The sequence below is a fragment of the Hermetia illucens genome, chromosome 4, assembly GCF_905115235.1.
Source record: "Hermetia illucens chromosome 4, iHerIll2.2.curated.20191125, whole genome shotgun sequence".
In the NCBI taxonomy this organism is placed as follows: Eukaryota; Metazoa; Arthropoda; class Insecta; order Diptera; family Stratiomyidae; genus Hermetia; species Hermetia illucens.
Window position 1 is genome coordinate 85653116 of NC_051852.1, and position 13248 is coordinate 85666363.

The 13248-nt window shown below is 39.4% G+C and overlaps 1 protein-coding gene across 1 annotated transcript in view; it reads right to left on the bottom strand.

Moving 5' to 3' along the window:
• Positions 1 to 446: 446 nt before the first annotated feature.
• The window catches only part of LOC119656132 (MOXD1 homolog 1), a 169723-nt gene continuing 156921 nt past the window's right edge, over positions 447 to 13248 (bottom strand). Inside the window, exon 12 of the mRNA XM_038062464.1 lies at positions 447 to 667. Within this exon, the coding sequence (XP_037918392.1) occupies positions 494 to 667 (174 nt within the window). The 3' untranslated portion in view covers positions 447 to 493. The remainder of the gene's footprint in view (positions 668 to 13248) is intronic.

A 13248-nucleotide genomic window follows, 5' to 3' on the forward strand; every position in this document is an offset into this window, starting at 1 on the left:
GGTTCTTCAGAACGGGTTCAAACGCGCCGTACCAAAGTGCGAAAACGGGAAACAAGTAAAACGGCATTGCTTTTAGGTGTGTGTTTACTTTTATTGTTGACGAAGCAATTTACAAATATATATTGAGAGAATTTACAGAACTGTTTCTTAGTGAGAAGGATTTAAAATCACATTATTTAATTAAAATTCCAGATTATGGATTACTTTCTTAATTACAATTGCTTAAAATAAGTATACAATTCTTACCATCTATCATCTTTGGGCAGTTTAAATAAATTCTCAAAAAGTACTTCAGACTAGTACGGATGAGCAATTTAACACTAGCTTAATATATTGTAAGACTTGAGACATTAATTACAGAGTTTCTCAAATACAGTTGACAATAAAAGTGTATTCCTTTGCAATAAATAATAAATTACATAATTTCATATTTTTTTCTTTTATAATATTTTAAAAACCTTATTTTAGGACTGAGATGATTAAGCCTAGGAAATTAAACTCTAAGGTATCTTAAAGCTAATAGACAGAGAGCGGTCATCAGACTTGAAGGATTATAAATTTGTGGATGAGAGCTTGGAGATGCTTCTTCAATAGGTATTTGAAAGGGACAATGACTTGCCGGTTTAACGTACGTGGTAAAGTTGGGATAACGCATAATCTCAGGTGGCTGAAATTAAAAAGTAAAATTTAATTACTAGCTTACTCATGTTTGGTAGAAAATTAGGAATTCCGTTTTGTCCAGAAAAATAATTATAATAATTATAAGCATAAGTTTTTAAATAAAAAGCAAATTGAAAAAAAAATATTTATATTTTTAATCACAAACGTAGTTTCCTTCGTGGTCTATTGCATATGGCCTGAATAGGAACTAAATCTGCAAATTAACGCTTAAGTTATAGCAGTTAAAACTCAGTAATTTCGCGCGAATTTACTGCTTCTAAAGCCATGCAAATGAGGTGCTGACTTCATAATTAACGATAATAATTGACATTCGCGTGAAATATTAAAGTCGCATTTATGAAGAATCTACTTCTCCTCAGCCCTTTTTAAGGTTTTGGGTAAAACACTTATGTGAAACCTAAGCTTCGAATGATGTCCCATTCCAATATCTGCTCAAATAAACTTACTAATAGATATTACTAACTTTTAGAAATGAACTGAAAAACACCCTTAAGTTCATTCTAGGAGTACTAAATTTGGCACCGGCACAGAGGACAATCTCTTGCATATACATGACTATTAGTGTCAAAGCTATAGCAGTTCAAGCTTATAAATTTCGTGCGAATTTACCCCATCCTAAGCCATACAAATAAGATGCTGACGTCATAATTAAGGAGAATAATTGACATTCCAGTGAAATATTAAAATTCCATTCATTAAAAATCTAGTTCTCCCCAGACCTTTTTGGAACTGTGAAGCGTATGAGGTTGACTATTGATAATACGGTGCTTTCCATCAAATTATTTATTTAAACCGCTTTCCAAAAAATAGAGGGCAATGGAATTTTTAAGGGGGTCATCCCGTGTGAAGGCCGTTTTTTCCGCCTTTTTTAAAAATTTTGCCTGAAGAACTGGATAAAGATACAAACACGAACTTTTCACCATAGATTTATTAATATCTTGAGTGTACATAGTAATTTCCACCCCGATCGCATAGTTAGTTTTTGAAATACAGGGCAATTTATACACCCATCTCCAAAAAAGGTGTTTTTCTGCTGCCACGTTAAAGAAAAAAAGTAAACGGCATTTTAACGTACAGACTTAACTACAGTCCGCAAACTAGGATTATTAAAAAATATCAAAAAACTAAACTTTTGGTGCCGTGTTAAACTTTTTTTTTGAATTTTGGTGTTTTTTCACGGCTTTTTCAACGAGTAAAAAAAAAACTACTGAACGAATCGCAATTATCCTAGTTTGCGGACCGCAGAAATATGTTCTGAATAAGTCATGAAAATTTCAAAGATTTTCGTTGGATAGATTTTGGGCTATGGTGGCGGCCGTTTTCAACATGCAGTTTCAAGAAAAACGCATTTAAAAAGTACAATGCGATTTTTAGTCATAAAACCTTAACTGACTATTAATCTGCTATACCTAATCCATTAACCTTAGGTTTCTTTAAGGAACACATGTACAGCTTCGGCTTCGCCCTTTTAGCGAAGTCATTCGATTCATTTGGATCGATAAATACGAGCTTTATTGCGGCGATCGACATAAATCTTGCATGTTACTTATCACGTGTTTAACACTATAATTTCCGAACAACTCCGAATATCAAAAAATCACTGCTCATATATTCTACACTATATCTAGATATAATTGATGCTAAAAAAATTCGATTCCGCGAATCTGACACACGGGATGACCCCCTTAACTATGTGACACGTAGCGCTCTTATTGCACCAAAGATACTTCGGGCGTTTCTCACAATACACGCACATAACTGTGCATTAGGTTTCAGATCAGTCCCGCTTAATTACTTGCAGCGGTTCAACTCCGGTTTTCATCAGGGGGCACGTTCAGATTGCGTCATTGTAGAAGCTGCTGGCTAAAAGTTGATGGGCCAGAGGAGGAACACCACGCAAACGCCGAAGCACTATTCCTCACCGTCAGGATGAAGGGTACACTGAGGTTCTGAACGGAATTTCAAAGAATGTGTATAGAATACTCGGAAATGAACCCATGAAAAATTCGACTGAAATATCGGTACGACTCATCAAGGCAAGATATTGCTAAGTTGATGCAAATTGGCACTGGCAATGTTAGCAGACGAATAAACAGTGCCATCCCCAATTGAGATTCTGGACACATTCAAACAAAAACTTTCTATCATATAAAGTCGGTTGCGACGATATGTCCAAACTCCTTCTTGTTCAAAATACAGCATATCAACGGAGCATTCTCAGACCACTCACCGAATGCCAACAGAGCGTCCAGATAGTGCAGTTTTGGTAATTAAAGCAAAAGAATAATTGGGCGAACTTTGTAAAATGTTACCGTAAAGGAGGTACGACAAGCCATAAACAAATTCCGAATACATTACCTAAATTATGTTTCGTGACAACCGTGGCTGACGTTCCAGCATAACATCACCGCCAAGTCAACTCGCTACGCGCTTATTTTCGCAGAAAGGGGCAGGTAAGTTCTTCTTATGAACCTGTTTGTAAGGTACTTAACTTGAAAGATGGTTTTTCTATTCTTTGAAATCGGACCAGAGGCGGATCAGTTAATAGAAGTCGAGAGATATGCTGACTTAACCCGTGAATTGTCTCTCGCAGCCGCAACCGCCACCGCATGCAGCACTGGATAGTTATGCTTGCGAAAAGTATTGGGACGGGACGGACGTCCTCTTAATTGACAAGACGGGTCGTTCCGCATTTATTGTTGAACTTGCCATCCCTAATAATAGGAACATAAAGTAGAAATACGCAGAGAAGAAGGTGAATTATCAGTGAAGAAAAAAAGAAAGAAAAAGACTAAATTGTTCTTTAAATTTCGAATAAATTTTATTACCCATATACCAGTTGTCTTCTTCCTTGGGGAGTTTTAGTCAGACTTCAGACGGTATATGGGTAATAAAACTTTTTAATTCGGCTTTTAAAGAACAGTTTAGTCTTTTTCTTTTTAGTTTCTTCCAGTTACTAAAAAATAAGCCGGACAAAACGATATACATTACAGAAGAATAAGCAATGAGTTATAAGTTCGGAAAGTCAAAGTTTACAAAACCATTTATGTGATAATGGACTTCATTCGAGAAAATGATATTGATGAAATTCAGAAATAGATCAAGCATTTCTTGGATAGGGGTCGCTCTAAAGTGCTGGTCTTTCAATTTCTGTATTAATTGTATTTTATGAATGTTTAAGTTTTCGAATTTTTTACAAAGTTCACCGCGATAAGTCTAAAGTAGATGACCGCTTACGATAATTGGGATTTTTTGTATTGAAAACCTTACTTTTTCAGGATCGTCATTAGTTCTTGATGTTCTTGAACGGCCTTTATCATGTTTATTGAATGCTGCACCTGTTACTTGGAAACACAGTGGTCCATTGTACTCGACGCACTCGTCAAAAGACAGGATAAACTTTTCAGCATGTTTGCTTGGTTCTGATAAGAAAAGTTTAATGTGTCTTTATGGGGAGCTTGATATTCCAATTGCTGGTTCCGGTCCGGAAACGGGGAAATTCAACGCTTTTTTTTGCTAAAGCATTTGGTATTTCATTTCCGTTTGTACTACAGTTACCAGGTACTCTATGCGCTTCTAATTCAAATAGCTTGTCAATTACCCAGCTTGCAGCTCTTAGGATGGCATACTTCTCAGTCCGAAAAAACATTGCATATTATCTCAAGGAAAAAGTCCATTTCTCGTTTTTATCAGAAAGGTAGAATTCCTGCTCCAGAACCCTGTCTGTCTTTGAGCCAATACATACCGCCACGCATTCTTTTCGTTTGTCCCAATTTTCTCTACTTTTGAGGATAACTTGAAATCTTCTACCAAACAGATATATGCGGATTCGCCTTTTGCGTTACGAATCAGTTTTCCCAATACTCTGTGCCCTCATTTCCATTTTTCCCTATAGACCTGAACGAAGTTTTCTATCAGTGTACTTTTATGATTTCGTCTCTGCCAGAACAACATACCGTTGAATTTTCAACACTTTTTTCACTGAAAAGAGCACCAGGATACTACCAGGATAATTCGCCAACAGACTTTGGACCGCGGACGTCAGATAGATTGGATGCTTAGCGAACGCCAGGGCGCTAAATAATATATTCAAGGGCTGCAATTCTTTGTCTTTACATGTTTGTTCCGAAGAAGCTTTTGTATGCAGAATAACTCCCAGATATTTCACTTCTTCTGAGAGTTGAATGATTATCCTACTCGTCTCTGGAAGACAAACGTAATGTAACGTAATTGTTTTACATAACATAGATGTTCACTTGGATACTACTAGGTTTCCGTACTCGCACGGATTTACGTAAAAGCTTGGGAATTCTTAAGCTCCCTTTACTTGAAACTCCATACACGTAATTCACAACTCTCATGCAAATTAAACACACTATTCCCGTGGATCTGTGTTACTGGACCCTCAACAAAAATCCATTCTACAGTATAACTTTAACGAAAACGTTTATATATTAATTTGATATCAAATATATAGATTATACCGCGGAACAACAGAAAGGGATGCAAATACTTTGCTAGAAAACTACTTTGCCTTTTTGACTGGACTTACTGATATTAGAGTCACCAATTATCAATCATTCAAACTAAATATCCGCCCTACTGTTATATAATTTCGGTAGCTACACCAATTGTCATTACTACGATTTAAATTGACATCACACATATTGTCCCCAAAGTGATTTTCGCCGCAATATTATCGCGGTTTTATTTGGTTTTAGTGAAAGCTCGTGAACGAGCTACCAACTATAAATCATTCAATCGGTTGTCAGGTCTCGACCAACCACTAGCCTACGCTATCTGCATAAGATTGGGCGGTAGTATTGACAGATTTTGCATTTTATAGATTAATCAACATATTCGTATGTGGCGATAGCACACTTCCTTAGTCGGCCTTTCGTTGCTTTTATTGTCAGGTAATAAACAACACCCACCTGAGCACACAGTAATTAATCTCTGCGTTAGTATAGCATAAATCCACTTTTTTGGGAGGGCACACGGTCAAAAGCCCCTCAATGACTGCGAACATCCTCGTCGCATCATCGTGTACTCACCTTTCAGAGTTGCCCCCTCTATCTTTAAACTAAGGAAAGAAGAGAACATCTACAGGGCTTTTCTCCCTTGCAGGCGTGTTGTCTTTCATTTAGTAGTCGCGAACATATCGCCTTCTTGCGAATGTGGCCCTCACTAGGCATTTCAGCAAGAATGATGCCAAGCGGATCTGTCTCAAGTTCTTTGGGTTTAAATAGTCATATTTTGTAGGCATGATGACTACATACTTTAATCTTCTGTCAAGAGATGGTATGTTGAAGTGATCAAAAGGCAGTATAGCAGCCCTTGCTTTTTCATTGGTAACCACCGTTCTCGCGGTGTTCCAGTTCCCTTTCAATGTTGAAAGGTTTGCGGAAACTGCTAACTTCCTCCCCTCCCATTTCTGTCACCTCGGATGGTGTACCATCAAGAGTGTCTGTACTGTACTGTACTTGGCCGACTTGTCTCTTTTAAGAACTTTGCACAACCTTGAAGTTTCCCTTTCGTCTTTCAGTTTCTCAGAATATGTTCTAAAGGAGTTTGACTTTGAACGGTTTACCAGGCTCGCTTTTCCGCACTGGGAGTTCCTGAAGTTTACCCAGTCTTTATTCTAATTGCTTTTACAAGCATGATTAAGAAATCGTCTAGTTGTTTTTTTCACTTTTTACAGGTCTCGGTTCCATCTCGCTTTCGGTAATAAAACAACTCTTTTCAAAGCTTACTAAAAGTGTCTGCTTCACAATTCCTAAATGATTGCCAAAGGAGACTTTAGACGCCTCCGAAGCTTCTCTTTATCCTGAAGAATTTTATCCAATCCGTTTTTCTAGGATTCCATCTTTGCATTACAGTATGTTCACTGGCAATAGTCATCTTTGAAGTGCAGATTGTTAGGTTAATTGTTTCATTTCTTCTAAGTCCCACGAACACACCCCCCACACCCCCCGTTTGCAGTTATAAGACTGAAGTGAATGAAACCAAATAGCTTCTCTCCTATAGAATTGCATTTGCTGCTACCCCGACAATAACTTGAACATTCGTATCCCAACCTATTCGGAGTCCAAGGGCACTTGGTTCAGCATACGCTATCAGATCCAAAGAAATTATCAATACTATATACTTACAGAGGAATGCGCGTTCATCAGAAAACACAATGAAAGAGTTCTACCATATAAGGGGAATGCTTAAGAGACATATATTCATTTATTCTGCAAGACGAAGATAACTTGCGTTGCAGTTTCACTGCAGCAGAGTCGTGACAATAGCAAAAATCATTTGTCCACCAAAGAAAGTAGAACGATTTCTGGTTGCCAGAATTACTGTTTCTATTTCATTTGTAAAAATAAGATTATAATTTGCCTTGTGAAAAAACAATTAGCTTTGTAGCAGTGAACGATAATCCAACCCAAGTTCTAATCATCCATAAAAGGAAAAATAAATTCAAGATAAATTATCCGATTCACTCTTATGATACTAAAAGCAATTAATTGCCGGAAATAGCAGGAAATACTTATGAACGTTGTTATATCTTAGGAGCACAATAAGTGTGTAAGAGATTACACTCTCACTCTAAGAGCAAATTTGAAATTATAATTTGATTGGCATAAGAGGTAACTTGGATATCATATCTTTCTAGCAGAAATTGATATTATACCTAAAGTCAACTGTCCTTAATCTTTTTTAAGGTTTTGTGTAAAACAAAACCTTATTAAAATCGATTCAATGTCTGTCTGTCTGTCTGTCACACGCATTTTTCTCCAAAACGGCTAAACCGATCCGAACGAAATTTGGTGGACAATATCTCGGGTCAATGCTGTAAACCAATGGAGAACTACGTCACGCTCCTCATACAGGGAAACACAAAACCTTTTATACCTGAAGTGTCAAACTTCCGGTTTCCTGACTTGTTTGTAATTACCTATCCGAAGTTGAGAATCATAATGGCCTATAGATATCCAAATCGCTTAATAGAACAATTTTATTTTAAAACCTTCTCAGGATATTTTACAGCAGGTTGAATGCAGCCGATGATGATAAATTAGAATATCGGAAAAATTCGCTGAAAATAATATGTCTGGCTGGGATAGTAGTGACAACGTGTTCGCCCAAGCGTTCATCGCATGTCTTAAACAAGAAGCGTTTACCGCACAGGGGAAAAAATAGAAGTGAGGACTCATTCTCAAGCAAAACAAACATTTGAGTGAACTTTCGCCTAACTGGCCGAATTGTTTTCTATGTTACATAAATAATTCTCAAAGAAGCATTTTACAGCAAATTACTCCCGATGGTCGAGTATGAGATAATCGAACTCATTGAGATATCAGTTGCACGATCTCGGCCTATTACCCCAGGTTCGAGTCCCGGGCATAGATATTTGTAATTGTGTAAAAGGGATGAAGTAGTTTAATGGGCCTGCTAGAAGCCTGAGTGCAAATACTTGACCAAAAAGGAAGATGGGAAGATAAAGAACTAAAAATATGGGGGAAAAACCCACTTTTGTAAATAATTATATATAACAGAATACTGACACTACATTTTCCTACAGACACCATTGCTTTTGCGGACAATTTTGGATCTTACGCCTCTTTGAAGAGTTGTTGGAGTATGTTTCTGCCAGCCGCCAGCATTTCGAGTAAAGTGGAGCTATTCTTCCAACAGCAAGAAAGATGGAGTGACTTATAAGAAATTCGCAGAATCATACCGAGTCGGATATGGATCGAATGATGTAACAACGAAGTAGACTAAAATCTAATGCAGTTTTTGGGCGGAAACGAAGGATATCAACTATATCCCTATGGATTTAGCCATGGCACCTTATTGGTCGAAAGTTTCAAAGGACGCCGAGGATAGATAGAAAGAAAACCAAGCGGTCATGGTATTTAATGTACCTTGTTAAAAAAAAACGATTGAATTTTGTTTGAAACGTGTTAATTATAAGTTATTGCAGTGCAGTGCGATAAAACTGGATATTCTGAAAGTTCGACCGATGACGTCGATATACTTTTGATTGACGCGAGGGTTACTTTCGTGCCGTACAATAAGATTCTTATTGTAGGTAATCATTGCTAATAAATGAGATGAGTGGATATTCTTCTTTTTCTTTAGCCTTTGTCCCGTTCACAAGCGGGGTCGGCTCGTCGTGATCGGCTTCGCCATTTGGCTCTATCGAATGCCTGATCTGGGTGCAATCTCGAGGCTTTCAAATCCCCATCCAAAGTATCAAGCCACCGTTGTTTAGGTCTGCCTTTTGGTCGTTTACCATCGACTTCGATGTTCAGACCAATCTTGGCAAATGAATTCTCGTTTGCACGAGTTGCGTGACCATACCATCGAAGACGCCTCTCTCGCAACTTTTCCACGATCGGTGCAACCCCATAACGATCGCGGATATCCTCATTTCGGATGTGATCTAAACGTGTCACGCCACTAGTCCAACGTAGCATCTTTGTCTCCATTACCGCAAGACGCCGTTCATTGTCTTTTATGGTCGGCCAACACTCAGAACCATAGAGAGCGACTGGACGCACGACATTGCGGTAAATTTAAGATTTGAGACGTTCGTTGATACGTCGATCACAAAGAATACCAGTTGTGGAACGCCACTTCATCCAGGTTGCGTTAATGCGTGAAGCAATTTCATAAATTTCATAACGCAGTTCTCCATTGGCTGATAGCGTTGACCCGAGGTATTTAAATCGCTCAGTTCTGGGCAGATCACTGCCGCTGATAGTGATTGTGCCTGTTTCATGGGGATCGGTTGTCAAAAATTCAGTTTTGTTTAAATTCAATCTGAGACCGTGTTGCATGAGGCGATCATTCCATTTTTGAACAAGTTGCTCGAGATCAGTTTTGCTATCAGATGCTAGGAAAACATCATCTGCATAAAGCAGTGTGTAGGGCGCTGGACGTTGGATATCCCGTGTGACGGTGTCCGTAACACGAACAGAGAGGAGTGGTGAGAGGGCGCTTCTTTGATGAACACCAACAGAGACACGAAGCGGTTTTGATACACCCGCCATACTTCGAACTTTACTTTTCGGATCGTGGTAGAGCAATTGAACCCAGCGCACGAGTTCTTCTAGCACGAAGTGTTGTCGTAAAGTATACCAGATGAGTTCTTGTGGTACACGGTCAAAAGCTTTCTCTAGATCCAGAAGGGCAATGTAAAGAGGGCGATGCTTCTCACGGTGTTTCTCCATGAGTAACCGCGCAGCGTGTATTGCGTCAGTAGTTCCGCAGTTCTTGACAAATCCGGTTTGATTCACGGTTATTTCAACGATTTCGCGAATACGGTTGTCAAGAGTGCGTTCAAAAATCTTCATGGTATGGGAAAGTAACCGGATCGGACGGTAATTTGAACATTCTGCTGGGCTACCTTTCTTTTTCCATATTGGAACAGCGGTACTTTCTTGCCAGTCAGATGGTGTTCTTCCTTCCTGAATAACCCGGTTAAAGAATTCACTGAGCCACGGTGTTGGGTCCTAGCTCTTCGCTTTCCAGAGCTCAGATGTGATGTCGTCAGGTCCTGTTGCTTTCCCCGATTTCATTTGTTTTATTGCCTCCTCGACTTCAGTTGCGCTGACTGTGAAGCCCATGGTGTTTTACGTAGGCACCTGTCGTGAGACTTAATCCTACGGTCCTCTTAAGACACGGATTGATTTTGTGACCACAATCAGAGCCTCGCTGAGACAAGCAACAACGGTACCAGTCTATACCAAGTGCATGGCTTAGCATTCATACTGGTGGATGCAAGAATTACCTAAATCTCTACCGAACTATGGAGTACGGCACCCGTGTTGATACGCAACACCACGTCGAGGCCCGAAGGTCTCTTCTCGCTTGAGCATAACCACAACCACCATGAAACTCCCACTAGGGAGCCAACCGCAAATAACCGAGCTGTCCTCACATACAACAGGAGTTCACCCGAAGTATGTGAGTCCAGGGGCTTTCCCGGTTCCCATAGTACCAGTATACTCCTGGTAAGGTTGCGTGACCAATTTGCCACTTCAGATGAGTCCCCGTGCAGACTCGGGTCTGATGCCCCCTGATTAGGCCTTTGGAGCATTCGCCTACTGATCACGGCCGGCAAACCAAAGAGATTACAGCGTCTCCCGGTGCCACCACTATGGAGGTTCTCCTCGGCCACTTGGTTTTGGTTTGGCCGATAGGGTTGCCGCCCCATCTTCCTCGCCGCCACCTCTGAGCACCAGTTGCGCTGACTGGTGGAACTGCTCCAAATGTCGGCAATGATTGTGGAAGTGGAGGATGAGCAAATTCTTTAGTTGAAATCTGCTCGAAGTATTCTCGCCATCTATCCGTTGCGGCTCGACAGTTGGTAAGCAAAGTACCGTTCTTGTCATTAACACAACAGAAGTGTTCGATATCCTGTGTGCGTTCATTACGGCTTTTAGCAAGTCGATACAGATCTCTCTCGCCATCCCGAGTGTCCAGTTTATCGTAAAGACTTTTGAAATGGTTCGCTCGGGTGACAGCGACCGCTTTCTTTGCTTCCCGGTTGGCATTCTTATAAATTTGCAAATTAGCAGGCGTTTTATCGTCGAGAAATTTGTGATAGAGGCGTTTCTTTTCACGGACCTTCATTTCAACATCATCATTCCAAAGCCAAGTATCTCGGTTGATGTACCGCTTACCCGGCTTGGTGACCCCGAGGGTTGCAGAGGCCGCTTTGTGGATCGTGTCTTTCATTTGGTTCCATAATTCTTCCACATTCGTAATGGTTGGCAATCGTATGAGTGAGACCGTTTCTTCTTTCTTTTCACCAAATCGCCACCATTTAATGCGCGGCGGGCCAGTGCGTTCCTCACGATGATTTATCGGTGGCTTAATTCGCAGGACGGCAATCAACGGCCGATGTTGAGGTACGATAGTCTCATAGGGAACGACTTTGCAATCAGTGACAGTGGTAAAATGTTGGCGTCTTATGAGAATATAGTCGATTTGCGTTTTACTGTTCCCACTATAAAATGTGGGAAGATGAGACAATCATTTGATGAACCATATATTCATAAGTACAAGTTCATGGGTGTCCGCAAAATCGATTATACGCCCGCCACCTTCATTGCGCGCTCCGAACCCCTTTCCCCCATGGCACCTGTTACCGTCTGCCTTTTCACCCACGTGACCAATATTGATACAAGTTTTCAAAGAATAAAATAACGTTGAATAGCATTTGCTTACATTAGTCGCCAACCCATTTCTCACGCATCAACGTGAATGAAGATTAGACGAACGACGATAAGCCGGGAATCCGTTTCAGGTATGAAAGGTTTTGTATGTTTCTAATATAAAAATATTTGAGTGGACATACTCCCATTGGTACCTACTCCCCGATGTATATATGCATATATTATATCATACTATTCACTTTCGTGTAATACAGAGATTCAGTCTTAGACTGCAGTAAATTTGCACAAAAACGACAACTTTGATTTATTGTAACTTTGTTAGCAATTGCCCGATTTCCACCACACTTGGTAGGATCATGTTTTATAATATAGCCTGCAAATTTCATTATGAACTTAAGGGGGTCATCCCGTGTGAAGGCCGTTTTTTTCGCTTTTTTAAGAAACTTTTTGTGAAGAACTGGATAAAGATACAAATACGAATTCCTTACCATATATTTATTAATATCTTGATCTCGATGGCATAGTTTATTATTGAAATACAGAGCAATTTATACACCCATCTGCAAAAAAGGGTGTTTTTCTGCTGGCACGCTAGAGCGCGCTGCGATCATTTTGACGAAAAAAAGTAAACAGCATTTGAACGTAACGTATTAAAAATATGAAAAGCGAAATATTTGGCGGCTCTCTCTCTAATGAATCAAAAAAACTACTGAATGAATCGCAATTATCCTAGTTTGCGGACCATAAAAATATGTTCTGAATAAGTCGTGAAAATTTCAAAGAATTTCATTGGATAAATTTTGAGCTATGATGGCAACCGATTTTCAATATGCAGTTTCCAGAAAAACGCATTTAAAAAGTAGAATGCGATTTTTAGCCATAAAATATTATCTGACCATTAATCTATACCTAGTCCATAAACCTTAGGTTTCTCGAAAAAACACATGTACAGCCTTGGCTTCAATTGTTGTCCTTTTAGTGAAGTCATTCGACCGTCATTCGGACCGATAAATACCATCCTTGAAATTATGTACAAAGACGTCATAAATCAAAAGAAACATTTTAAAATCTAATATACAAAAGCTTTTATTTTTTCAAACAGGGAAAAAAAGATGCGGTACATAGTCAAAAATTCAATCTGATGCTTAATGTTAAGCCTGATACAAGCTATTCTACTTTTAAACTTTAAAATCGCTCTCCTGAAAAATTACGTTTTTTGATATATGACGTTGGTGAAAGGAGTCAGTGGGTGAAACGCCAAAATTTACAAAAAAAAAGTTTAAAGATACAGCCGTATCTATGCTCCACGATTCGACACTACATTCAGCACAACTGCCGCGACGTGGCATGCCCATATCTTATTAGTTCGGCAGCCAACTGCAAACAACTA